This window comes from Monomorium pharaonis, chromosome 3, assembly GCF_013373865.1.
Source record: "Monomorium pharaonis isolate MP-MQ-018 chromosome 3, ASM1337386v2, whole genome shotgun sequence".
NCBI classification, from domain to species: Eukaryota; Metazoa; Arthropoda; class Insecta; order Hymenoptera; family Formicidae; genus Monomorium; species Monomorium pharaonis.
The window spans coordinates 6,238,149-6,265,813 of NC_050469.1; the positions used below are offsets into that span (position 1 = coordinate 6,238,149).

General features: G+C 32.5%; 2 protein-coding genes across 8 annotated transcripts in view; one reads left to right on the top strand and one right to left on the bottom strand.

Moving 5' to 3' along the window:
- The first annotated feature begins 672 nt into the window (after window positions 1-672).
- Window positions 673-27,119, top strand: LOC105838830 (neither inactivation nor afterpotential protein C). 5 transcript variants are annotated; one of them, XM_012684686.3, is made up of 24 exons: window positions 673-1,350; window positions 6,594-6,848; window positions 7,008-7,189; window positions 10,072-10,176; window positions 15,448-15,839; window positions 15,938-16,028; window positions 16,411-16,506; window positions 16,587-16,772; window positions 17,319-17,507; window positions 17,574-17,773; window positions 18,190-18,530; window positions 18,676-18,886; window positions 18,985-19,126; window positions 19,490-19,951; window positions 20,313-20,602; window positions 20,878-21,137; window positions 21,287-21,355; window positions 21,840-22,018; window positions 22,375-22,592; window positions 24,967-25,064; window positions 25,189-25,412; window positions 25,819-25,991; window positions 26,070-26,154; window positions 26,325-27,119. In XM_012684686.3, exons 2-24 carry the CDS (start codon window positions 6,629-6,631, stop codon window positions 26,622-26,624), a joined length of 4,713 nt encoding a protein of 1,570 aa, XP_012540140.1. In that variant the 5' UTR covers window positions 673-1,350; window positions 6,594-6,628; the 3' UTR covers window positions 26,625-27,119. The 5 variants fall into 5 exon arrangements, 4 of the variants coding, with proteins under 4 accessions (XP_012540140.1, XP_012540143.1, XP_012540142.1 ...); XM_012684689.3 differs by having other exon boundaries at window positions 24,970-25,064; XM_012684688.3 differs by having other exon boundaries at window positions 673-1,346.
- LOC105838831 (protein bric-a-brac 2) overlaps window positions 2,312-27,665 on the bottom strand; it is a 32,562-nt gene continuing 7,208 nt past the window's right edge. Inside the window, exons 6-8 of one of the 3 annotated variants that reach the window (XR_001139251.3) lie at window positions 23,896-24,191; window positions 6,011-6,219; window positions 2,312-5,932 (exon numbers count right to left, since the gene is read on the bottom strand). The gene's annotated coding sequence lies outside the window, so the exon portion shown is untranslated. Of the gene's footprint in view, window positions 5,933-6,010; window positions 6,220-7,503; window positions 8,019-23,895; window positions 24,192-26,505; window positions 26,619-27,665 lie in introns of those variants that run through there. The other 2 variants (XR_001139252.3, XM_012684693.3) reach the window with 2 other exon arrangements.

Below are 27,665 nucleotides of genomic sequence, written 5' to 3' on the forward strand. Positions count from 1 at the left end.
TAAACTCTCGGAGATATAAAAACTTTTTTATAAGCTCCCGTGCATAACAAACTGCTAAGTTGATGACTGTTAAGTAAAGTGGCAGTAGTACGCGTCCGCGATAAAATGTCGAAATCCAAGGAAACGCTCGCGAAGCAAGAAGGAGTGGTACGGCGCGCTATTCACATTAACTGCACAGTACAACCGCGAACGGCGAGCGGCTCCCTTTGACGACGACAGCAACGACCAGGACGATTCTGAAGAAGCCGCGATAAAGCGCATTAATCGCGCGCGCGCGCCGCTCGAAAGATCTTTTTCCAAGGTACATCGATCCAAAGAACGAAACTAGAAGCGAATGTATGTATGTACGTACGACGCAATCATTTCTCTCATTTGTTTCATTTATTTTCTGTTTTTAATTTACTTTATTACTAAACTTGTAATAAATAATTATACATTCATGCTACATATAGCATGCGCGTTTCTATAATGTTCCCAAATTAATGCGAGACAAAAAATATAATTTTTCGAAATATGAAGTATTTTAACCATTGCTGTACTGAGAATAATTAAATTTTTTTAAAATTACTGGTTATTTTATTATCAATATGATAGAAAAAAAATCTAATATTAATTCTTTCCTTTAGCTACTAATAAAAAATAATTAACAAAGTTTTACGACAATGATATATAATAACAAAAATGTACTCGTTATTCTTTTATTTTCCTAAGTGCATAAATAAGTAAAAAAGTTGTAATTTTAGAGCATTATTCTAACTTGACAATCAACCTAGTATCCAAACATTAAACAGATTTTTCTTTTCACGTGAATATTCTATGAGTAAGGATTAAGATGTCTGCAAAAGATAAGCGAAAGCGCTGAAAGGAATCATTGCACGCGGTGAACTTATTATTAAGTGTCTCGAACCGGAATGAGCAATTTGAAAAGTCTGAAAGAAAGATGAGAACGAGAGAAAGACCAAAAGATTATCCGTGCAATCCCGACGATTCTCGATAGGACTTAGAACGATCCTTATAACGTCGAATGAAAAGATAAATGAACTTCTAGGGAAGGAAGATGAAATAGTGAAACGATTGGACGGCAGTCTAGCGAGTGAAATCAATGAGCTAATAGGCTTGCTTGGAGTTAAACAGCTAATCAAGTCGGTATTATTGGATCATGGAAGCCAAGCATCGCGTTCGCATCCCTCGCACATTGCAAACGTCACCCCACACAAATGCGTCGTAGCACACTTAGTCGTGACTGGCACTGCAAGGGTTGAACGCCGCGGGGCCTGCACGACCTGTGTTTTAATTAGAGGCGAATTCCGTCGCGCGGGACAACTCGAGAGAACGGCGTCTCTTACGTAAGTAAGTACAATTTTCGCGTACCATCCTCCTATCGTCACCACGCCTACGGTACCGCGGATGCGAGGGCCGTGCAAAAAAAGTCCCGCATACGCGGAAAATAACAAAGCCGAGAAGTGGCGGGTGTGACGGCGGTAAAAATAACATGCAGGGAGTGTAATCGATACTTGGAAAAAGAAAATGTGTCGCGATTGACTGGGCTATTTACAACACGTGCAGATAATCCTTTTTATTTCTTCTACTCGAGCAATAAAATATGTAATTACAGTTAAAATATGTAATTACAGTTACGAAGACGCAGAGAATTAAGAATGTAAGAAAAAATTCAACTTAATCTGCAATATTGTTCCCTTATCACTTTAATTCACAGGAAATCAGAACAAAAATAATAAACAAGCAATATTGCAAATTAAGCAGGTCTCGCGGTGTTCACACTTTCACAAAGATCATTTTTCCATAATATAAAATAAATGTAAATATATTTATCTCTAATATATTCCAACTCATATAACAATGTATATTGTAATTGTAAGGACCATCTAATTAATTTTTTTTTTATTTGTGTGTGTACGCGAAGATATTAAAATAAACTAAATAAGAATAAAATCTTTATTTTAATCACTCACAAAAATAAAACATCTTTTATATAGAATATTTGTAAAAATAAGCCAAAAAAATTTTTACTTTGACAATGAGCTTTTTTATAATATATAATTATGAATATAATAAGGCTCAAAATTATACTAATATAATTAATTAAAAATTATAAAAGAACTAAAAATTATCTTCTAAATCAATTTTTTAATGATTATATACACTATTAATCACAAAAACAAAATCCCTTAGGATTTACTCTACTGTTAAACGTCAATTATTTTTAATTTTATCTTTAATCTTTTAATCTTTGAAAATATTTCTAGCCATTTGAGTGCTTTTCAAAAATTAGCAGCATTAAAAGTCGTTATTTTCTGATACAAATATCAAACAATGCTCGTAACAATAGTCGCACAATTGAAGTAAAGTTGCCGTATTTTGCTACAAAAATAATAAAATTTGTTATACAAAAAGAAAATTATCTATACAACTTTTATGTAACGATATACAAAGTATTCATTTTCAATTGACGGATATTTCATAACAGATGTTATTTTAAAGCAAAGCAAAAAATTTAAAAAATCGTTTTCGCATTTCTGGTATCGACATTGTTAAAACGAAAGAACGGGGTAAAGGAGAAAAAACCGAAGAAAGATCGAGACAAAGCCTCACGCGGCTCACACGAACCCAAAAAATACACCGAGAGATTAAATGTTACATGAGCTTCGACGAAGTGAAGACCAAGCGACTGGGTTTCTCGGTATCAATTAGCTCGTTGACGGAAATAGCGTACAGTCGCCACGATTTTTCGAGACGAGAACGCGAGAACTGCGACACCTCAGGTTCAGAATCTACGAACAGGTTGACACTTTATCTGCCGAAAGCATCGGTCGCATGATGTCTATAAAAGGGACAAGGCGCAAAGCAAGAAAGGACCGCGTAAGGCGTCCCCGCCTTCGAGATCGATACGCATTTCTGCGCCGCGAGTAGTTCGAATGCGAAAAGACTCGATCCATACGTGCGCGGCGATTGCTTCTTTGCGACAACTTGCCGATATCGAAACCGAGAAACAAAGTTTAAATTAAATACAGGAAGAATTTTAGTAAAAGGAGATCTGTGAAGAATAAAACAGAGGGAATAACTCGCGCTAACTTCGCACAATGCGATACTTCGGAGAATCGCCACGTCACTCGAACTCGATTTCACATCCATATCTAAGATATCTATTATGAAACTAAGCGAAAGCTCTCTCTAGGTATCTTCCACGATGATAATAATTGGTCGCCAAAGAAAAGAAGGGGAAATGAATAAACGATCGAACGATGCTACGTAAGTCTGCAAGTGCGCGGTTCTTGCACGGAGAGAAGCGAGCGAACCACTTGTCAGCGGTTCACCAGCGGTGCTTTCCAGCGGGAGGAGTGCCGAACCCTTTTCAACTGGTCCCGAGTCCGGTCGGATCCGACGACGCTCGTTTTCGGTCCCCTGTCCCTCACCCCTTCCCCTTCCCACCCTCTTTTTTCTTCTGCCACTCTACTACCGTTGCCGTTTCTTCCCAGGGATTCGCGGTGCTAACATTCCGCTGTGGCAGGCGACGGTCCACCAGGCCCCGAACAGATATCAACTTTCCCACAGCTGGCTTTTTGGAGAATGTACGATTTCGCAGAAACGCAGAAATGAATGTCGGGAGGCCTATTGATCCCTATACGTTGCATGTGCGTCAATTGATCACGTGGGAAATGCAAATGAAGGTTGCAACAGATCGGCGATTGCCCCGCGGCAATTGCACCTTGCCGTTACCTTGCGTGTAACCGATATATACCAATCAATCGCGTTACTCAACACGAGCCGTGCGATTAGATTCAATTTCTGGAATGCTATATGGATGGAGTACGGTCTCCGCCGTCAATTGCCATCATCCTTGAAAAAAAAATATATAATCAGCACTATGGTAATACTCTTTTAGCAATGGCGACGCTGGAAACGACTTACAGAGAATCGAGAACGGCATTTATCTAATGATAGTAATAATAACTCTTTTCAAGAAGTAGCGATTATTCAAATCGGTTCTCCATGAAGCAACGCAAACGGAGAAACGCAAGCATCAATTTCTCAGAAAGGAGCCAGAGTCAGAAAAGATCAAAGAGAGATTGGGAACTCATCCCTATTAACACACACCTCGCGATGGTTCCTCGTACGTAACGCGCGAAAATTTCTCACAGCATGCGTTTCGTTGTCCCCCGCGCGCAATTCTTCCTTCCTTTTAAAGACCGTGAGTTTACCTCGCTGGTTTAATACGCAGAAGAAGACGGAGGAGCCGAGAAGTAAGCGAGAAGGAGCGGCGGGAAGACCGGTGACGTGGAAAACTTTTTTCTGAAATCACAGGATACATCCTCCTCCTTTCCTTCTTCGTTGTCTCGCGGCGTGCAGTCGAGCATCAATAATTTAGCGCCCCGCCGTATCAATAAACTTGCACCGGCATCGCGGTGCAAAGCGAAAAGAAAGGGCGACAAGCCCGGGACCAGCCCAGAACGAAGAGGTGCAAAGGCAGAGAGACAGAGTCAGGAAGATCCTGGAGGGCGCCGGGAGTAACAGGAGGAGAAGAGGGAGGAGGAAGGGGAGGAGGAGGAGAAGATGGAGGACGGAACTGTGAACATTCCCCGGATCGAGTGGCTTTTCTTACAACCGTTCACATATAGTCAGTGTCGCGCCGTCCTCTCGCTCGAGTCGCTCTCCTTTCCTCCGACTCGATTACAAGCGGCAAGAAGCGACATTACACGGGACACGCCGTGCCGACAAATCGACGGATTATGCCAGACGGGCGCCGACCTACCAGGAATAAATGAATTGGCTAACGACGTGACTCCTCTCTTTTCTCGCCCCGCGTACTCGATTTCCTTGCCCAACCTGTGCACAGCTAGGGATTTACACGGGTTCGCGGAGATCCGTAGATACGTGTCAAGGAAACAGCGGATTAATTTTTTATAGGAACTCCAAGGCGTAACGCTTGATTCACAATGCGAAATATATCATTTAATTAACCAATTAATCGCATCTTCGAGGATGAACAAGCATCAAAAAATGAAGATTACATAGAAATATTACTATACGTATCCTTTAAAAAGTTCAAATTAAACTTCTGAAAAAAAAGTAAAAAAGAAAGAATAAGAAATATCTTCTTATTTATTTTAATTAATGCTAAGTTTTTGTCGTGATTGTATTTAAAACCGAATGATAATCTCATTGGACACGGCATGCTTTCAACTGAAGCTTATCAACTGTGTCCTTAAGAACCGAAAGAAAAGAAATGTAAACAATAACTCTTAAATGGATTGTGCTAAGGCATAAGCTAGGAAAACATCTAAGAATAAGTTGTTAAAAAGAAATAACTCTTGGTTGGCTATTGGTTGGCTTGGTTACTATCCCAGATTCTTTACTATCTTAACGTATACGAAAAATATTTATTGCGTGACTTTGCTGTCACATATTTAAAATACTTTTACGTGAATCGTAATATATGTGCGATAAATAGGCTAGATGTTCATCTTATATAACATTTTGTAACTTATTGTTGAAGAAAAGTAAATGATAAGTTTATGAATTAGTTTAATTATTTTAAAACGGGCGCCTACATTTACGTGACTATTTGCAAAATCGCAATTTACCGTAGTTTATCTTATTTTATTAAAAGTGTAAACATTTATTGACACAAAAATGATAAATTTAACGCGATTGTCTTATAGTTATCTCTTATCTCCCTCATCTCACGAATTGAGAAAAATAATTTTCATTGTGAGAGAAATTCTAATGACGGCGCCTTAACTTGTTTGATTTAAAAAGAATTCAATTAAATCTCATTGCACAAGCTTTGTATAATTCGATTAAAACGTACGATCGATAAACAGACAGGGATACGAATCAGATTCGTGGCCAACGACGCCTCTTTTTCTGATCCTTTCTTCGCCCCATCCTTCTTCGGCAACGCCCGCCGAAGCTTTCAGGAAGCAAGCTACTAATTAGCGATTACCACTCGTTCACGGGGCTTTCGAGAGAAAATATAATTAGCACTCACCTTTGTGGGCTGAAGAAGGGGGGAGGCTGCTAAAACACTCGACTGATCTGATCTTGACGTCTCTTAAAATATTCCAAGAGCGTTCGAAGAGTCATCCTCGATCCTCACATGACTTGATCACAAGGAGATATCAATCGTGATTTTTTTTTTAAGATGTAAAGAGGTATTTCTTTATATCATCGACGTACACATCCATCAGTATTAGTTTTCTGAAAAAAAAGAACAATACACTTGTAGCATAAAAATTGTACATGTTAATTGATAAAGTAATTCATAGAAGTTTTAATACAATGTTATTTCCGTTATCACTTTTTATTAAATAATACTACTTATTTTGGGCTCAAATTAATGAATTTAATCTTTTAATTAGCGCACAAAATTAATAATATTTGATAATTTTTATTTTCAAAAAAAATTTATGTTATCAATTTTTTAAATCGTTAATTGCTAAAAACTGTCACTCGCTGAGTACTTTGTGTTGCATGTGCACATATTTCAATTATTGTTATTCAGAATTATTTATGGTATATAAATATTTCGGTTTCTATTCTACTTTCTATTGTATAATTTTATTCTATTCTAGTATATTTCAGGCGGTAAACGCTATTTATCTGCAAAATGAATGATTTCGATTATGGAAACCAGCGAGAAAGTAACGATTGGCATGTCCAAAATGAACAAAGAGAAATGAAAAATCGGGGTAAGACTGAGAACACAGGATCTGTAACTCTTAAACGATTGGACAGCATTCAGGATCCAGGAAAAAGATACGCACTGAAGGATTACATTGGTAGCGGTGTATACGGCAATGTTTACGAAGGAATTGATCAGCAAGCTGGTACGCATAATAATAGGATATATATTCATATAGACAAATATAAAAACATGAAAATGTAAACCATAAAATATAAAGTACAGAAGTAGATAAAGAAAACTGCTCTATCTGCCACAAAGAGTAATCACATACAAAAATAAATATATATCGATTATGTTCTAGGAAATAAGAAGGTTGCCATTAAAATTCAAACTCTCACGCCGGAAACGCAATCCCTGATTGTGGAAGAATATCGTATTCTTCGTGATTTCGCCGGTCACCCAAATCTACCAGATTTCTACGGGGTATATCGCAAACGATCGGCGAAGAAATCTGATTACGATGAAATGTGGTTCATCATGGAGGTAAGTTCTATAAGCACGAGCTATATATAAAATTTAAAACATATAATTATATTAAAAAATATAAAAAATTACATACAAAATATAGAAATATCGTATAATTTATATGCACTGCAAAGCAATTCCAAGATAATATTCCAAATTTAAAGGCACAAATCAACATTTTCACAAATTACAAAATTTTCTTAGAATTTATTATTCTTAGCAAAAAAAATCGAGTTCAGATTTCCCTTTAAAAATAAATAAAAAATTATCATGCTGACTTTCACGTCACCTTACTGTACTTTTTTATTATTACTTTTATCAAAGAGTTATTAGTGTTACATTTTTATTAATGTTCAGAAATCCAAAAATCAGAATCACAGCAAAGTTTCTCATCGATGCCGCGCAATATATTCGCGTTTCCTTTAAAGTTGTAATTTTTTAACGAGAGGAAAACAGAGGGAAAAGAAAGAGGACACGGAACAGAAATACAAAATAAAAGATGACGAGAGAGAAAGAGTGAGGGTTGCCATGTATAACCGTGCTCAGAACCTGGAGGCAATTTCAAGCATTTGAGACCGTCGAATACACAGATAATTTACGACACACGCGCCCCCATTAAACAATCATTAAACTCGTTCGTGTACGCAGGTGAGGCTTGGCACGTCGCGGCTCTAATTTACGGACGGACCTCCGCGATGTGTGCTCGAAACATTATTACTTATCTCGGATAAAGCGACGATCGAGCTGACGTAACACATGCACTCGAAAATCCGCCGAGTTGTCTCAGGAATCGGGATCTTTTCAGCTCCGCCTTTATCGTTCAGAACCCATCAATGCACAGCAGTTTCTTGAAGGAGAAGCCACGTTTCATTAACTTTCAAATTTATATGACATAGCATCAAATATACTTTCTTTTATATTAATTCAGACAAATTTTTTCATGCTGTCACACGCAAGATATAATTGTGAAAAAAATTTTAAATATATGTTTTTAATAACATAAAAATAAGAAGCATTATCAAATGTATAAAAGGAGAGATATAATTCTTCATCAATTCAAGTTTTTTTATTAATCAGATTTAATTTGACAAAAGAAAGAGGGAAAGATGTTACCCGCTTTTTTATCATTTTGTTTATGAATAGTTTCAATTAGTTCAATTTACAAAAATGTATGAACTTTAATTTAAATACAAAAGCACATTCGGAAATTTATAATAGAAAATATCTAATTACGCGCAAATATTTAATCACATACACAATCTCAATTATTTATAATTATCCTGTATATAATATAATTTATTAATATTTGGTATCTTTATTTGCTCACGAGAATTTATCTTTTTTAACTTCGACCACCCACATTCTCGATCAATCTCCCTTCCTCGCATCTCACACAGATTCAAAGGCGACGCGTGAACACGCCAAAAACGACAAAATCCACCTGAATCTCACGATTCACTTCGGCAACTCGCGTGCGAGTCTCAGAGACGGGCTAAGTACCCGCAACGAAGAAACGTAATGAGTCGCCGGTCGCTACGTTAAGCTCGCTGATTGCTCGTTGCCGGAGATTACAAGCAATAAAGGCGCAAGGTTGGGTCGCGGAGGTTGGTGTGTAGAGGTAGAAAGAAGATGCATCTCGTCGACGGTACAGCACGAACCGAATAGCAGTTTTGTAAGTCAATCGGCTTTAAGTCGACTCAGGCAGAAATGAGCGCCGAGATCTCAAAGAGAAAGAGAGAAAGAAACATCCAACGACAATGTGGCAAGGATTTATCGCCGGTGATATTTCATATCGAGCAAGTTTTATTGGCGCGAACGAAAAGCCTCGTCCCCCCTCGGTAAGATCTCCCGCGACTCTACTGAGAGCAAAATCAAAGATATTCTGGATTGTTATCATATAGAAGTAGGATATTTTTAGCGATTTAACTTTAGCAAAATTAAACACGGAACCGTATTAAAATATTTGAATGGAGTATAATGTTCTCTACAGTGAGCATTTTGTACAAATATATAGTTTTGCGCAAGTCAATAATCAACTTTAATTTAAGAAAATACATTTGAAGAGACGTGTTTTAAAACTGTGAAAGAGAAGGGTTGAATCTATGTTACGATTTGCGATGAGAAAGGTAATATAAAGTGTTGGATCACGTTCACTCATAATTACCGCACGTTTCGTATAATTGTAGATATATATGCGCGAAATTTATTACACTTTTTGGTTATAAGTTCTGCGGATGCTTAATTTCTAGAGAAATGTATTACGAGGACTTTTCTGACTAAATGAATTATTAAAAAACGTATTAAATAAAGAATTATTCAGAAATTACCAATGTTTTATATAAATTGTGACAAATTACATTTGGCACACACACATATACAAAAAAAAAGAATTAAAATAATTTCTATTCTCAATAAAATCTATTCTTAAATTTATCATGTCTAAGACTTGCAGAAGACAAGCACATACACACACATGCGTAAACTTAATTCTAAACCCATCCACTGATTCTAATAACTTCCGCAATTAAAATATGGCATTTCAATTAACATATATCAATCTCATGTTATGTCATGAAAAAAAAGATTATAAACCAGTATTACAACAGCCATCATATAAGCGGTGACTTTATAACAAATTTAAACTTGAATTCGATAAATGGACGCAATTTTACTATTAATACTTTTTTTTTTTAAGTTTAAATTTATTACATGAAGGAATTTAAAGGTTCTTCCGCAATAATTTATTTTAATCTCATTAACTATGTTTATACTCTCGTTAACCATTATACTAATTTTATTGTGTTTCGACAATTTTGTGAGTACCTTAAATTTTTTATATAATTAATATAATAACGAATTTTTATTATAATTAACTAATAACATGATATTACATATTATAGCTCTGCGAAGGTGGAACAGTCATGGATCTCATTCATGGCATAATTGCAAGCGACAAAAGAATACAGGAAGAACATATTGCCTTCATCTTAAGAGAAGTGATCAAAGTAAGTTTACTGTTATGTAATATAAACCAAAAAAATTGTATTCTACGAATCAAGAAAATACTCTAAAAAATAAAAAATCTAAAATTAAAGTTAAAATTATAATAAAATTGAGTAGACTATTCTCAACTTGAAAATTTTCCTTTTACTTTTAGAGTGTCCTTGATTCTTAGAGTACAATTTTTCGGTGTATGTATATTTTCCAAATACGTATCATATCGTTGAATCGCAATATTTTCTTACGATGTAAATTTTCTCAATTTTGCATTACTTATTATTATTTTGCGAAACTTATGTAAAATACTTAGATTAGACGTAGACGATGTAATGATATATTGAAACGATATATATCTACACGGAGAAAATTTTACAATAAAAATTACTATGTACGATAGTAGTTATAAAAATTTCAAAGAATTATATCATAAGTTATAATGTAAATACTATGATAATTTGATGAAGAACATATTCATAATTCCTTTCTTGGTCCCGCGCTTACTATTTATCATAGTAATTTTTACTATAAAATTTTTTCCGTGTATAAATTAAGTAACTCGAGATGCCCATCAAAATATTTTTCTGAAAAAACATACAACAAAAATTAATTAACAAAGATAAATTCCCACAATATTTTAAATAAGAAATAAAATAAGTTTTGCATAAGATGTAAGATTAACAATAAATCACGGATCTTATAACGTGAAAACATCTCGGTGACCGAAAACAAGTGAGCCTGACTAAGGTAATTAGTTTTTGCTCGAGTACGAGAAGGTATTATATGCGTCGGTAGCCGAGAAAGGTGGACGTCGCGGAATGTCCAGCAAAATTGTGCCGCAATGTACCCTTCACCATACCCCTTCCTACCCCTCGTCATTCTGTTTCCTTCCTCCCTTTCTTGATACAGAGCGTAATAAATATTACTTGCATGACAGAGCGCACTGGTGAACCGTCAGAAATGATAATAGTAAATGTATAGCCACGGCAATAGTCGCGTTATTACGATATAATTATACTCGATGGTATGTCTCGACGATGCTTTTATCTTGCGGCAGATTATCCCTCTGATTACAGAAGACGCATTGGCGCCGAAGTATACTGCTGTGCAATTACAAGACACAGAAAAACCAAGGTATTTCGTGACCTTATAAAAATAATTATAATTATGATAAATATGCGATAAATGACTAAAATTTCAAAAAAGAGATATTGCAGAATAATTAATAAAAACAAAAATTTATGCAGTAAATATATATAACTATAATAACTACAGGATAATTATATAATTTATACATAAAAATGAAATATCATGAAACATTCAAATTTGATCAAATATTTTAATTCTATTTCTCTGTGTATATAAACTTGGCAAAGCATATTTCTTGATGTAATATGTTTAATTTTTTCTTCAAATAAAAATTTTATAATTTATTTGTACACTGTGAATCCCTTTGAGTCATTTTTAACTATTTCATAGATCGCCATTGTTCCTACTCAATATTTGATCAATTTGACTAAATAAATGGTTGTAATGAACGATATATTGAGTAAGGTCATTAATAATGAGTAAGTGCTTACTCAATACATCGTTAATTAAAACCCATTTATTTAGTCAAATTAATCAAATATTAGGAGCAGTGGCGACCTATAAAATATTTAAAAATAACTCAAATTGAGTACAATTTGACACTACGACTTTAACAGTGTATTTTACTGTAAAAATAAAATAATTAGTTCGAGATTTTTATCAAAGTGTGATACATATATATACATAGCTGTACAAATAGATTAACAAATAATTGAATTTAAAAAATATAAAATGCCTCATTTACAATAAAAATACAATAACCTAATGAATTCGCGCAATTCATATCCAGTACAAATATTCACTTTTTGTTTTGATCATTATTAACATTAATGGGTAATACAGTTAACGTCACGATAAATTTTAACCGCTGCATTAATTGAATATTGCCCTTGTTTACGACAATCATAAAACGTAAGCTGTATCGTTAATTTTTCCACAAGTTTCGAAAGAGAAAAACAACAAGAACTGATAATGGTGGATGATGAAACGAACCGGAAATGGAATAATGTGAATAAAGCACAACTTGAGATTCGAATAAAGAAAATTAAAAGCACAAGAGACAAGGAGAAAAAAGACAAAAAATGAAGGAGGAATGAGAGTTTACGAGGAGCTAAACATTCTTCCGTTTCACAAATTACTATGGTTTTGCTTAATAGTTAATGGTTACGGAAAACAGATTCGCTTATTTATGTACAATGATATTATCCTCCATGATTCCGGTTTCTCCTAGGAGGTCGAATAATTGGTGAGGATATCGTGCTCATTTCTCAACGAACTTAAGAAGTTCCATATATATATGAAAGGAAAAATAGATGAGGAAAAAGACGAGAAAAGAACGAATAACCGATGCACGCCACAGGATGGAACTTAAGTGACTATGTCCGCTTTGATTCGTGTGTCACTCATTTTTTTTGCTCATTATATTTTTATATGTATTTTGATTAATTATTTTGTTATTTACTATCATTTATGTGTATGTGCGTATATAACACTCAGAATAAAATCAACACTGCAACAAAAATATTAGTCCTTCAATTGCTTAAAATAAAGAAAATATTTAAAGACTAAATAATAAATAAAAAAAACTTAAATAATAAAAAGTAATGACCTGCTTATTATTATATTATCGGTATTTTATAAATTAAGAATAATATATATAGTTTCTTGAAAAAATTTTCATGTCATTATTTTATCTTCAATATCATAGCAATCTTATTTGAAAAGAGAACATTAGATAATAACGAGAACATAAGATATTTTATACGGTTTTATGTGTAAAAATATAAAATAATATAATAATAAATATTTAACAATCTATAATTTGTTAATATAATACGTAATTTCGGTAATTTCTTAGAAGTATCCACAGATTTGTCTATTAACTGTACTTCTATTTTATATGATTATTTAATTGCTACAACATTGTAACTATAACGTAAGTGTCACAAACCGTTAAACGGTAAGCGTTAAAATATATTATTACTGTCTTTTATTTCGTGCACCGGTACAAGATAAACAGATAGTAATATGGGAGATCGACAACTTTACAACATCGTTTTCAATATTTTCTTATGTACATATATAAGCTAAAATAAATCGATAAGTGTTGATTTGCAGGTTTTATAACATTTTCTAGAAATAGCTATTAATACCTATTTTTTAATAGTGCCTCGTAAGTAATTATTAAATTGTAAAATAAAAGAGTATAAAATGTAAAAAGGGAAAAGAAAAAAGATATTATTGATAATGGTAAATAAAATTGTGAATAAAAAATAATATATATTTAATAAATAATAAAATTAATTAAATAATCTACTGTATATATACATATAACTTGTCAAAATCTAATTCAAAATTATTGCAATTAAAATACAGAAAGCGTTTGTGAGTGTACACGCAAATATAAACACATTCTTTCTGATTCCAAAGTTTAGAATAATAATTGTAATTATCGAAAATGCCATCATGTAATATCACTGCCGAAGGTTTTGACTTTTTCATATAATAAGAAGAAGCTATTTCTCTCGAAATCCCACTTCTTCCCCTCATAAGTTCACTGAGGAAGCGCGGCGAAAGGGCACGACGTGTAATGGGCCCAGCATTCTTTCTCTCGCGAGTGGCTCATGGCTCACAGCGATAATATTTACGATCCAAGCAGTTTGTCACTAAATCATTATGTGGGTCTACCTTTCGGGTATGCCCTGTGCACGCACAATCCGATGCCCTTCGCCACCGTGCCCAGCACTCCCCGCCTTTTCTCCTCACCCCTCCCCCCCCATCTCCACCTTAGAAACTGCACGCAACCCTCTCGTCTCCCTCTTTCTTTTTCCTCCTTCCCTCTATACTCTTTCCTCGCAGATACGTGTTCCATGGGCCCGGTAGCGATTCGTCCACGGTCACTCGTGCGGTAAATCAGACCACGCTGACGTTTAATGCCGGCAAATTACACGCGAAATAAATGCCCGCGAAGAGAAGTACGCAGCAAGCGCAGTGCTCGAAACAGAAACACAAAGAGAGCACGGGAAACGGATAAAGAACGAGAGACGAATGGAGACTACCAGTATATGCTTCTTCTGCACAATCATTATATCCCGTTTAATCTTTATCCGCCAATTAACAATTCGTTCGTCCCCTGAGGATTCCCTCCTTATCCTTGTAACTATTTCTTGTGTATCATCCGGTCAACGAACATTCATTAGCGGCGCATTTCCTATCTTTCTGTCTTACTTATCGAATGTGCCATTCAGCGAAATATAAATTTTATAACATACAAATAACTATTTGTCGTACAGATCATAAATAATTCAAATTCATCGTTACTGATCTGATATTGAAATTAATAAGCCTAATATAGAAGACTCAAATTAAATTAAAGTTTTAATTTAAGACAAAAATAATTCTAATGTTTCCTAACCGATTCAAACTAATTAATGAAAAATTCGTCAAATATAAATAAAAATTTGGAAATTTACAGGAAATAAAAGAAAAATTTATAACGACCAACTTCGCAATAGTAACTTAGCCTTAGCTTCGAAGCGTGGCTTTAAAGTAGCTTGCTGATGAACCAGGTATTAATGATTTCATGCTCATGCCACGTTGGAACTGCTCACTGACCCGTGCTTGTTACGCGCCGGCCGCAAATTATAGATTGTTCAATTTGCAGTAAATCTATAAAGACAATTCTCACGAGACGACGAAGGTGCCGAGTTGCCAACTTTTCTTCCGCATCGCCGTATACCTCAAAGATATTACATTTATGTTGTTCTTAAATGTCTGCAATCTCAAAATATTACAAAATTTCATATAATATTTATAGGATTTTACAGTTGTCAATAAAAAAAAAAACTAATCACATCAAATACTTCCTCTACTATTAAATGGATATCGTATATATAACAAGTTTTCTTCCTAAAGATATAATTCGACTACTGTAACAGTCTTTTGTCTATCCAGAAAAAAAATCTACACATCAAAATAAATCAAATTATATCAGAGCAGATCTAATTTTACAAGTGAACAAGACGTAAAATTAAATCTGCTCTGATATAATTTGATCCTTGATATGAACATTTTTTCCCGGGTACTTGCTTCTAATTGTATGAGTAATAATTCCTCGATTTCATAAAATAGATTCTTGTACACAACGACAATACTACAGCCAGATATCATCTAATATGTCTGTTTTTCAGGCCCTGATCCACTTGCATGAACACAACATAATTCACAGAGACATCCGCGGCAACAATATTGTTCTAACGAAGGAAGGCGAAGTGAAACTAGTGGACTTTGGACTGTCGAGAACAATGAAGGACGAACTCGAGAAAAGACACAGCTACATAGGCTCGCCGTCCTGGATGGCGCCGGAAATGATCGGCAGCAAGGATAGCGAAGCCGACAATGGATACGACAGCCGGGTCGACGTATGGGCGATCGGCATCACGGCGATAGAGCTGGCCGATGGCAAAGCGCCGTTCGAGGACATGCATCCGACTCGTGCGCTCTTCCAGATCGTTCGGAATCCACCCCCGACTCTTTACCGACCCGCCAACTGGTCGAAGAATTTCAATGACTTCATTTCGGAGTACGTGACCCGATAGATATGAAAATTTCTTTATTAACGAACAAGCGCCGTGAACGAAATAAGAGAGTTAAGAGTTACAACGTACACATCTATTTCAGATGCCTCGAAAAGAATCCCGAGAACAGACCGTACATGATGGAGATCATCGAGCATCCCTTTCTGTCGGAGCTACCTGAAAACGATTATACCGTAAAATATTTTATATTTAACGTAGGCTATGAGTTAAATAAGGCAGATTATATATACAAAGCATGATTATAAAATCGTCGTCGATAAACCGCCGAATTTCTGAAATCTCTAAATTCAATCTTTTCTTTAAAGCTCGAGTGATTAATTGTTAAAAATAATAGAATTTGTAGTGACAAATCAAAGTTTATTATTTATTAAGAGTAGAAAAATTTAATATCTTTCGAAATACTTTTTTGATTTTAAACTTTTCGTAACATTTTGGATAGGTAACTTCGAACTGCCTTTTCTTTTTTAAAATCCAGAAATATTATAATCAATCGATGTAAATTGCTATAATCAAGAAAATAAAACCGAAAAAATAAATACGCGCAACATGTTTCAGTTGACGCAAGAGATCAAAACGCTAGCAATGGATCTGTCGGAAAAGGGCAGAAAACATAGAAAAGCCGAATCAGTAGTTCGTAAAGGTTTTCTAAAGGTAACTAGCACAAAACACAAACTGAATGAAATGGATTTATAAGGGGTGCGTTAGAAGAAAATCTTAATTCAATTCGATAGACTCGTCAGGAAGAATCAGCGAAGCAAATGTTCATGGAGGATTTAGCGGCACTAGATGACTTGACTGAGGACGTGATCCTGGACGAACTTTGGGAGAGATTAAGACGCGGTGAATATCACACGTTTATCGGCGACATCTTACTGATACTCAACCCGAACGAAGAGCACGATATTTACAATTTTCACGTAAGTTTTATACTAGATTATCAACTTTCTACACTCAATAAATTTATCATTTTTACAAGTTTAATAATTAAAAATGGCATAAACGACAAAACATTATATCTTTTTCTCAAAATCAATATTAAACTAATATTTTTATTATTAAAGAACAGATAAAAAAATATTAATATAATAAAAAGTCAATACAGGTAGTGAAAAATATTTCGATTCATAATTCCTATAAATAGATATAAGCAATTATTTTTATGTCTAAGGACCAATTATTCCAACTTATTGTTACCTATCAGGTAAATATGTGTCTGTCTTTATTTATAAGAAAAAATGAAGATAGACACATGCTTAATTGATTTATAATACAAGAAATTACAAATGCATTTTTATGATTTAATTTATTCTCAAATTTTGTTTATAATCTCATGTGCACATCAGATATTGCTGCCTTCGCATATGAAAAGGACAGAATTTGTTTAAGAATTGTCAACGTGTATTCAACAATAAGATTGCAAACTATAAATTATATAATAAAAACGTGACCAATTTGATTTGCAGCATCACGCAAAGTATCAATGTAAATCGCGATCGGATAATGCCCCTCATATCTATTCCGTGGCGGATAGCGCGTTTCAAGATGTTATGCTAAACGAAGAATCTCAGCACATTTTGTTGGCCGGTGAAAGTAATTCCGGAAAAACGACAAATATGCTGCATCTAGTGGAGCATCTTATGTTCCTCGGAAAAGTGAGCTTGATACAATTAGGTGTATAAAAAATTATGAAAAATGTGTTTACATCTTTTTATTTTCAGGGTCTGCACGATACCGGAGTGAAAGTGCTAAAAGCTATAAAAATTATTCATGCTTTTACAAACGCGGCGACACCGCTAAATGCTAATTCCACCAGATGTATATTGCAAACACAGACGACTTTCGGGTCAACCGGCAAAGTATCGGGTGCAATATTCTGGCTATATCAGTTGGAAAAATGGCGCGTTTCAACTCGCGACAGGTACTTTACTTGTCAAATAAAATTATTTTTATTATAACATGATATAACGTATGCAGATTGTAAGCCTTTTAGCTGAAGATTTCTAATCTTTTAGACATTTTTAATTTAGCAAACCAAAATATGGAGCACCAAAGAGTATATCACGTTCTATATTCCAATGTATAACGGGTTATCGTGTACAGGCGTGTAATACAATGATGAAAATAAGCAGTGCCTTTTATAATTTCTTTTAATTCAAAAAAATGCAAAAATTAGAGAAATAATAGAAAAACAAATTAGAATCTAATCTAAATCATTTTTAATCAAATTTTAAAATAGAAAATATAGAAAATAATAAATTATAAACGGTTAATTAGAAAAGAATAATTCGTGAAAGTATGTATTAACATATTATAACAAAAAAAATTATTTTTCAGAAATCAATCAAACTTCCATATTTTTTATTATTTTTATGATGGTTTTGAAGCATCAGAAAATTTAAAAACATTTTTCCTACCAAGCGGGAGAAAACTTCGATATCTCAGAATAACCGACAAAAGTACTGAAAAGAAACGAGCGTTCAAAGTGAGAAACGATCCGCAAAACAACGCGATTAAACTCAAAGAACTTAGGGAATGTTTCAAGTTTATGGATATGGAGGAGCATTGTGAAATTATTTGGAAAATTCTCGCAGCTGTACTGATACTCGGAGAGGTTCGGTTCGTTGAAGGCAATAACGGGGAAGCCGAGTTGTATAATGACGAAATTGCTAACAAAGGTAAAAACTTAAATTCGAAGAATTCAATTCGTCATTGCATTTTACAACATTTCGTGATAGATTTACTTTGATATATTAAATCTCGTTAAAATATGTATTTGTCCATGAGATACAAAAAAAATTGACTAGCTGTTTCGAATTACAGTGGCGGAACTTCTCGGTTTAGACGCGAAGAAATTTACTTGGGCTCTCATTAATTACTGCTTGATCGTGAAGGGATCAGCGACACGTAGGAAACATACTTGCGAAGAAGCGAAAGAGGCACGGGATGTCTTGGCAAACACTCTTTACCAGCGTTTAGTAGACTGGATAATTAATATGATCAATTATAAGCTTTCAATGACACGTGGTCTTTAGTGAGTTACGCAAAAATTTCATAGAAATACAGAGAAAATGATAAGTATTTTATATATCAGTAGATTTCCTTAATTTCTACTTAAAAAATTTTTTTCAGTGGTGATAAATATTCTATCAGCATTTTTGATCACTTTGGACTTGAATGTTTCTCAGCAAACAGGCTGGAACAATTACTAGTGAATACAATAAATGAGCAAATGCAATATTATTATAATCAAAGAGTATTCGGCTGGGAAATGGTAAATTTCGCACGAATAATCTGTTAAAATTTATTTTTTTAGCTCATAATAAACTTATAAGATTTTATTTCAGTCATTATTTTTCTTATGTTTAAAAAATATTTTATCCTGTCTTAAAGCCTTAAAAGACTTATCCTGTGATTGTGATTTTATTTTCTCTTATTTGCAAATGCTGTTGAATGTATGCCATTACATCATAAAGCCACTCGTGCCCTTTAGGTTCGTAAAGTTAATTAAGTATGCGATCATAAAAACTATTTACACGACTGTAAATTTAAAAGATCAGCAATTTTCTAACGGAATTTATTAATAATTAAATATTACATAAAAGAATTCGTATTAAGTATTTTTTTATGGTTTCAGCAAGAACAAGAAGAGGATGATATACCTGTGCAACGATTACGCTTTTATGATAATAAGGAAGCGATTGATCAACTAATGAGCAAAGAAGATGGCCTCTTTCATATCATTGACGACGCTTCGCGACAAATGCAAGACGCTCAGTATATTCTCGAGAGGATTAAAGAACATAAACGTGGCATTTATGTGAAACCGGTGAGTTCACACGAATTCACGGTCGCACATTATACCGGTAAGCTGATATACGACGCCAGCGAAATTGCTACGAAAAATCGAGACTTTGTGCCGCCGGAGATGATCGGCACGATGAGATTTTCATCGCACGATACAGTCAAACAGATGTTCATCAACAAGCTAACCAAATCAGGAAATCTGACGATCGTTCGGGAAGATTGTTGTCTCGCGGCGAAGGAAACGACGAAAAAAAAGTGGAGTGCTCTCATGCAGGAATCTTCTACGTTTCGAGTATGTGAAATGGTTGTAAATAGACGTATTTGTTATTATATCAAGATATATTTAATCCCTACGGAAAGATTTTTCTCTTAAAAATTAACCTAAAAATCGTGGTAATTTTGTCAAAAGTATAGTAAAATTCTTCAAGGTTTATGTTGTCTCACAATTACCACGATTTTCAGGGTAATTTTTAAGAGAAAATTCTTTCCGTGTATCTTAATTTCAATAATATTATTTCAACTTCAAACTAATTCAAAGCATTATTTACTTAATCATTTAAACTATTCAAAGCATTTGAAGACGAAGAATTTTCCACGAGAACTGTCTTTTTAATTTATATCATAATAAAATCGTACTTGTCGTTTGAATTCAGAAATATAACACTGCGTCCAGAGGACAATACTCGCAGTCACGCAAGATGCGAACGTGCTCGTCGACATTCAAAGCGACGAGTCTCGAAATTTTGAAAAATCTCGCGACAGGCACGGGAAATAGCGGCACGCATTTTGTTAGGTGCATACGCTCCGACCTCGAGGATGTTCCTCGCAGCTTTTACCGGGAAGTCGTCAGACAGCAAATCAGAGCGCTAGCAGTTCTTGATACAGCGAAAGCCAGACGACTCGGGTACCCGTATAGAATACCCTTCCAAGAATTTCTTCGAAGGTAACTTAATTCTTCAATATTTTATAAAAGTAATATTTTCTATTAAATATTACTTCGAATTATTTCACTCTTCGATATTTTACAAAAGTAACATTTTTTAAATACAACAGAATACAAAGAAATAAAGTGCTTAATCGATTTTAATGTGAAGCTAAATGCATAAGAACTCATTTATTTGAAACAATGTGATACTAATTATCAAGAAATCTAATCAAACATTTCTGTCACACGTACGAATGTCCATTTTTTAATGCAAGAACTATTTCTATTTACAGATACAAGTTTCTAGCCTTCGATTTTGACGAGACAGTAGAGATGACGAAAGATAATTGCAGACTACTTTTAATCAGATTAAAAATGGAAGGCTGGATTATCGGCAAGACCAAAGTCTTCTTGAAATATTACAATCAGGAATATCTATCGCGTTTATATGAAACTCAAGTAAAAAAAATTATAAAAGTGCAGTGCATGATGCGTGCCTTTCTAGCACGCAAAAACATTGCTTCGAAGATCACTCATATCAAAAAAGAAATGAGTAAGTAAATTTTCAATCGAATAAATGGAATAAATGCGAGACTCTCAAATTAATGATTTAATTAATGATTTAATAGATGTAATATTTGTGATTCAAATATTTGTGCATGTTTTATAATGCTTCAATAACAATACAATGTATTGTTTTAGTCAAGAAAGCATCAATTAAGAAGAATAATTCAATTACTGAGGAAGAAGCGGCATTAATGATACAAAAAAGTAGGTATTAAGAAATACAAAAACATTGATAAAAGCGTTTAATTTTAAGAATTATAATTATATTTTTATTTTTGTCTATTTTTTAAATACTTAAAAATGTTTCAAAACCGTTAAAAATTTAAATTTTAAGTGTTTCAATATTTAAATTAAAATTGTTCAAAACTGTTAAGATATTTTTAAGTATTTAAACAACGATGACAGAAGTAAAACATTTTCTTAAAATATCTTAAAATTAAGTACTTCTTTTTTGTCTGAATTAAAAATGTTCGATTATTGCAATTTAACTATAACATTAAAATATAATCTAAAGAAAATTTATAAAAGTTTAAATGTGTATTATTTACACAATGCATATATAAATAAATTATAATTTATATATAAAATTGGTTTGACAACCCACCGTAAAATATTTCTAATGTAATATTATATAAGACATCTTGTAAGCATTTATGTAAGTTACTTATACTACATTATATTTGTTCAGCATACAGAGGACATATGGTAAGAAAGGGAACCGAATCTTTACACAAGGAAGAGATGAGCGAAGAAACGAAGAATTTTATCAAGTTGTATTGCAACAAATGGAGATTAAAAAGCATGTTCCAAGTCCTTTTACAGTACCGTGCAGCCCGATATCAAGATTTTGTCCAATTATCGCAACAGGTATTATCTCTTTCTTTTTTTATAGATTAATTTCTTTTAATTTGTTATTTCTGCTAATACAAAAAATATGTTACCAAGAATTTCAAACAATATTTGTAATAATAATATGTGGAACATATTACGTTACATAACTTCCATATGGAACATAACTTGAGTTTCATATAAATAATATTTAAGAAACATATAAAAAATATTAATGAATAATTAATAATATTTATCATTATAATTCATTATAATTTATAATACTACATACATTTCTTAATTTTATCTTATATAAAAAATTAAGCAACATAGGACTTTTTGTTAAAAACTCAAAATTAGAATTATTAATAATTTATCAAATGTTTATATAACAGGTCCATTTATACAGTCAATCAATAGTAGCAGCTTTGGAGAAAATAAATGAAAATGTGTTTCTTGAGAAAATCGACCCAAATGCCAAAATAAATACCTACATAAGTGAAATAAGACCACCTCAAGTCTACAAGCTACCTTTCAATATACAACAAGAGTTTCCGTATTTCGATATGAATTATGTAAATGATCCTTCAAATATAAAAATTAAACGTGCAGGGTAAGTTATTTAAAATATTTTTTAAATTTCAGTTTATAACAAGAAACCCTAAATAAGAAATAGATATCAAAAATTCAATGTAACAAAAAATAGATGGATACTATATGAAAGTTTATAAATAAAGACACTCTTAAAACTAACAATTATTTCAGAGACCCTGTAAAGATCTTCATATTCAGATAAAATAATCTACAATAATTTTTAAATAAGGTTTTAATTATGAATCCTAAGGTCAAATTTACAAAATTAAATATTTTATAGCATACATATATTAATAAAACTGTAGAAATTTTTCTTATAGTCTTTGATTTTTTGTAATTATTGTACAAATTAATATAAAATATATTAATATAAAATTACCTTCTCATCATGAAATGATTTCTGATATTTGGCAAAAAGCGGAGTTACTTTAACTTTAATCATTAATACTAATCTCTTATAAACTCATTAAATATCTCTTTTTAATCATTTCTTTAAATAAGAAATTAAGACTCTGTGCATTGTATCTAATATATTAAACATAGATAACATACATTTAAAATATACATTTAGGTATATTAATATACACATTAGCATATATTTAATTAAACTAACCATATAATTGAGATTTATACATAAACATTCTTCAATATTCACATTATTTTATGAAATATATAATAATTTATCTTTAAAATTGTATTTATTTCTTTCATTAACATTAACAATTCTTTAAATATTAAATTTACACAAATTAATAAAAATTAATTAAACCTTATGACCCATAATTAAAACCATCACATTACTCATACTATTAAATTTGTAATATCAAATTGTATCCAATTTGAGTCATTCTTTAATTATTTTTGTGGCCCACTATTCCAACTCAATATCGTCGTTAATTTAATTAAAATAATAAAATTTAATAATATAACTCAAATTTAATTTATTTAGTGAATAATACGTTAATATAAATGTGCGCTGCTTACCTTGAAACTATATGGAAAGATTTTGTTAAAGTATTTAAAAATTTACTTAGGCACAAATTCAAAAATAATTTATCAAAATAACTACGTAGGACTCCAGCATGACAAGCAATGCTGCAAAAGTCTTAGATATGTATGCGCGCGCGCGCGTGTGTGTGTGTGTGTGTGTGTGTGTGTGTGTCCGAAAATTGCGTTTGTGGCAAAGTTATTTTATAAACTCCCAAAAATTTGCATTTTAAAAAACATTTTAAAAATCTTATGAACATGCATGTTCGTAAGCATGCTCAACAAATTTTTGCAAAATCGATTATTGACCATTCAAGAAAAGTGATAAAATTTACCTATCGTTATTCCGCCATTAACCCATGTCATTTTGATGCGACAAGCTCCAAATGTCGTAAGAAGCACAGGAAAAGCAGAGTTCGAATCGGATGCCACGATTTCTTAATGCTCCTTCGATGTGCCCTTTCCTTTTTTACAGGGAAGAGTCACTTGTACACACGAAAAATCCGGGACGCGATAGTTCGAAGATACGACGAGCGCGCGAACTTGTCGTCAAAAATAGCGGCTGCGCATTTGTCGACCACAAGACGACCGTAACCTTCGCAACTCCAGACTAAAATATCGCGCGTGGAATCTGAAACAGGCAACGTGCACACGCGAATATTAGTACGTTACAATGATTGCGCAGTACTTGTCCAACATTTCCTGCATTTCCATACGGACAAGAATCACTTTTAAGAAGTCACACGTGAAAAACGCGGAACGGTATCATCGGATCCGACTTCTTACAACGCGACGCGCCGCGAACTTTGTCACAAATATGGCGGATGCGCATGCGACTTGTGCGCCTACTCCAACAGGGCGCGCTAAATTTAAAAATCATCTACCAACTTTTTGCGATTATGATGTAAATATTGTAAATAGATATATCATAAATCAAAGAAACAATCTAATTTAACTTAAAAACATGTAAACGTATAAAAAATGCTACGTATTTGAAATAAAACAAAAAGAAAACAGAAATAAAAATAAAGTTATAAGAAACAAATAATGAAAATCATTAGAAAGAAAAAAATAGAATTAAATATTCTGTGTAAGAAGCGATAGTAGAAAATAGATTTTCAGGAATACAAAGCTCACAAGAAAAGATATTATATAAGAGTAATTTGATAAAACTTAAAATATGCAAAAAATTACTTAATTTATTCTTACACAAATAGTTATAAATTGTATATTGAATTGTTGGTTTATATAAATTACTAAATATATTATTCATCTCTTTTTTACTTCTCTTCAACCCTGCATACATGCATTTTTCATATCGTATAATCTTTATTTTTTAAAAGAGTAGGAATTTTAAGAATTATTCGACAATTTATGAAAACTGAGAAAAACGTATATATTATTAGTAGATCTATATCATCTACATTAAGTGACGACGAATCCTGGGATGCGCCGTTACGTAGACAAACCGTGCCCTGGGCCAACAAAAATGTTCACACCAGAGGTACATGAGTTCATTTATAAAGAAATTTTAAAGTTTTAAAAATCAAAAATAATTCAATGAATTTGTTGTTAGCTTTACATGCATCACCTATGAACTTCCTCTTCTAACATGATACATTTTTTAGACGTCGAGGTTCAAACAACAAACTCGCCACATCACGTGTCCCTTCATCGTTCAACTGTCAATAATGAGCAAAGTTTAATCAACACTCCATTCACCAGGGATCCAAGCATTCCGATTCAGTGTCCACCGGAGGAGCCATCCCGCCGTAGCGTTCCTGATTTTCAATCAAATAAACATGACACCACACAATTCTCTGGATTCTGTACTCCTTATTCTGTAAGCAATGTAAGTTGCAAAACAAAGTGTAATTTTATTATGACCACGTAACACATATATTATCGTATCTCTTAGTATCGTATTAAAAATTTCTGTTTCTCTTCCTTCAAAACTTTAATTTCATTATAATTCTTGAACTTTTTTTAAATTTTTTACATTAAATAAAATATTTTTCTGTAAAGCAACTTCCAAAAAATTAATTAAAAGAAATATATATATATATATATAGTTTGATAAAATATTTCAACTTACAGTTGTAGTTTGTTTATAAATCTTACAGCTCAAAATTCTATTTCAAATTCATTACAATAATTTGTCAATTTTAATTACTCTATAGTGTATATACTATATATATATATATATATATATATATATATATATATATATATATATAATTTGTATTTTATATATGTAGAATAACATCAACAAATCAGTACACTCTAGGAAAAAAGTATCATCGCCACCAGCCGCATCCAATCAAACGCAATCCTCGTCAATGTGCAACTACGAGTTAAATATTCAAAACAGAAATAATACAGAACGGAAGTTTGAGAACAGAGTTAATAATCATATTAACAGTGACAATCGGTATAATTGTTGGCATAAATTTCTAACAATAGAATATTAATTTTAATAAATTTTTTTCTAACATTTTTTTCATTGTAGCGTAAACCCTATCAAAGAATTGGAAATGATCGGACGTAGGAACAATAACGATGAAAATGATGATACACCTCCATTCAATTTTCAAGTAAGCTGTACCAGTTTACTAGTAACTTTATTCTATTAATCACAGTTATATATACGTATATATATTTGTATAAACAAATATTTTTTAAATAGAATAATTGCGCTACAAATTTCAGAGAAAATGCTATTGTCTAATACATAGAATAGTCTTTAAATAGGTTGTTATTTTAGGCAATGCTACGAAAAACACCCCATCAGCGTGCTTCGATGAAACGTAATCCTGTATATGAAAGTGCTACACCGTCAAAATCAATATCAAAATTTCAACATCGCCACTTAGACGAATTAGACACTGCTGACAAAAGTGGCGATAGTCGTAAAGATTCGCCAGAATGGAGTCCAAACGAGATGATCCTCATGTCGGAGAAGTACGCGAAAGAGAATGCATGGGATGAGGAAAACACGAAAGATAGTGTTACTACGGAAATAGCACCAGGCATTATTGTCAAAGGCTACGTAGCTGACCTATAAAGAATCACAAGCAGAGATCAATTGCATCAAAATCAATCAATTGAATTTATGTTTGATCAATTTAGCTCTCGCCATCTATATTTATCAGTATATATAGTTTTAAAAAAAGTCGCTAGTTTAGTGAATTTAAAAAATTAATGTTACCAATTTCTCATAAAATGTCTGATAATCCATACATGCATTAAATTCTTAATTACTAGAAAAGCATAAATTTATAACGAATAAAGTAATTACCAGTATCGTTTATGACAATTTATTGATTAAACAAGTAAAAGACTAACTAAAAAGAAAGATATGCATTTTATTTGCAATTTATTAATTGCAGTACATTAAATATTATTTCTATTGATACAAATAATAAACATTTCAATACATCAATATCAATAAACTCAGAATAAATAATTTAAATTATAGTGTATTATGTATTTATAATAGTACTGGTTACGCGCATAAATGTGTTCATGAAAAGAAATACATATATAAGTACTTAACAATTTATATAAAGATAATAACTTCATTCTTCATTTATAAATACAAAGAAAGACAAATCTTCTAATAACGTTCCAATTTATCCAATATTAATAAACATTTTACAAATTATAATCCAACATTTTTAATTATAAAGTAACCTGATTGATAAAAAGTTATATGTAATAAGTATATATAAATAAATTCACAAAAATTTATTCAATATGAATCATGGATATTTTTTTGTAAAAATTCTTAAACTATTATAATTATAATCATGATAAACTATAATTTGCAATAAATAACAAAGTACAATATAAGAAACTATATTTTATTCTATAATTCATTATTTTGTAAAATTTAAATTTAAAAAATATGTAAATATACTGGCCATATATAACAACTTTTCTTAAATATATAACATCCACAAGAGTACAAAAAATCACACTGTGTTACTAAACATTTTCAAATAATCTTTAAAAATGTTTAGTAACCTATGTTTATCCATCACAGTAGTTCACATATAAAAACATACGTTAGTGTACCATGTTTTTAAATGAATCTTATAAACAA

Bases quoted from the DNA above. Each gene is read 5' to 3' on its own strand.
- LOC105838830 (XM_012684686.3), top strand. From the start codon at position 6,629: ATGAATGATTTCGATTATGGAAACCAGCGAGAAAGTAACGATTGGCAT. The intron at 15,840-15,937 runs GTACGTGACCCG...CATCTATTTCAG, and splicing joins TTCAATGACTTCATTTCGGA to ATGCCTCGAAAAGAATCCCG. The intron at 22,593-24,966 runs GTAAGTTATTTA...ATATATTATTAG, and splicing joins ATAAAAATTAAACGTGCAGG to TAGATCTATATCATCTACAT.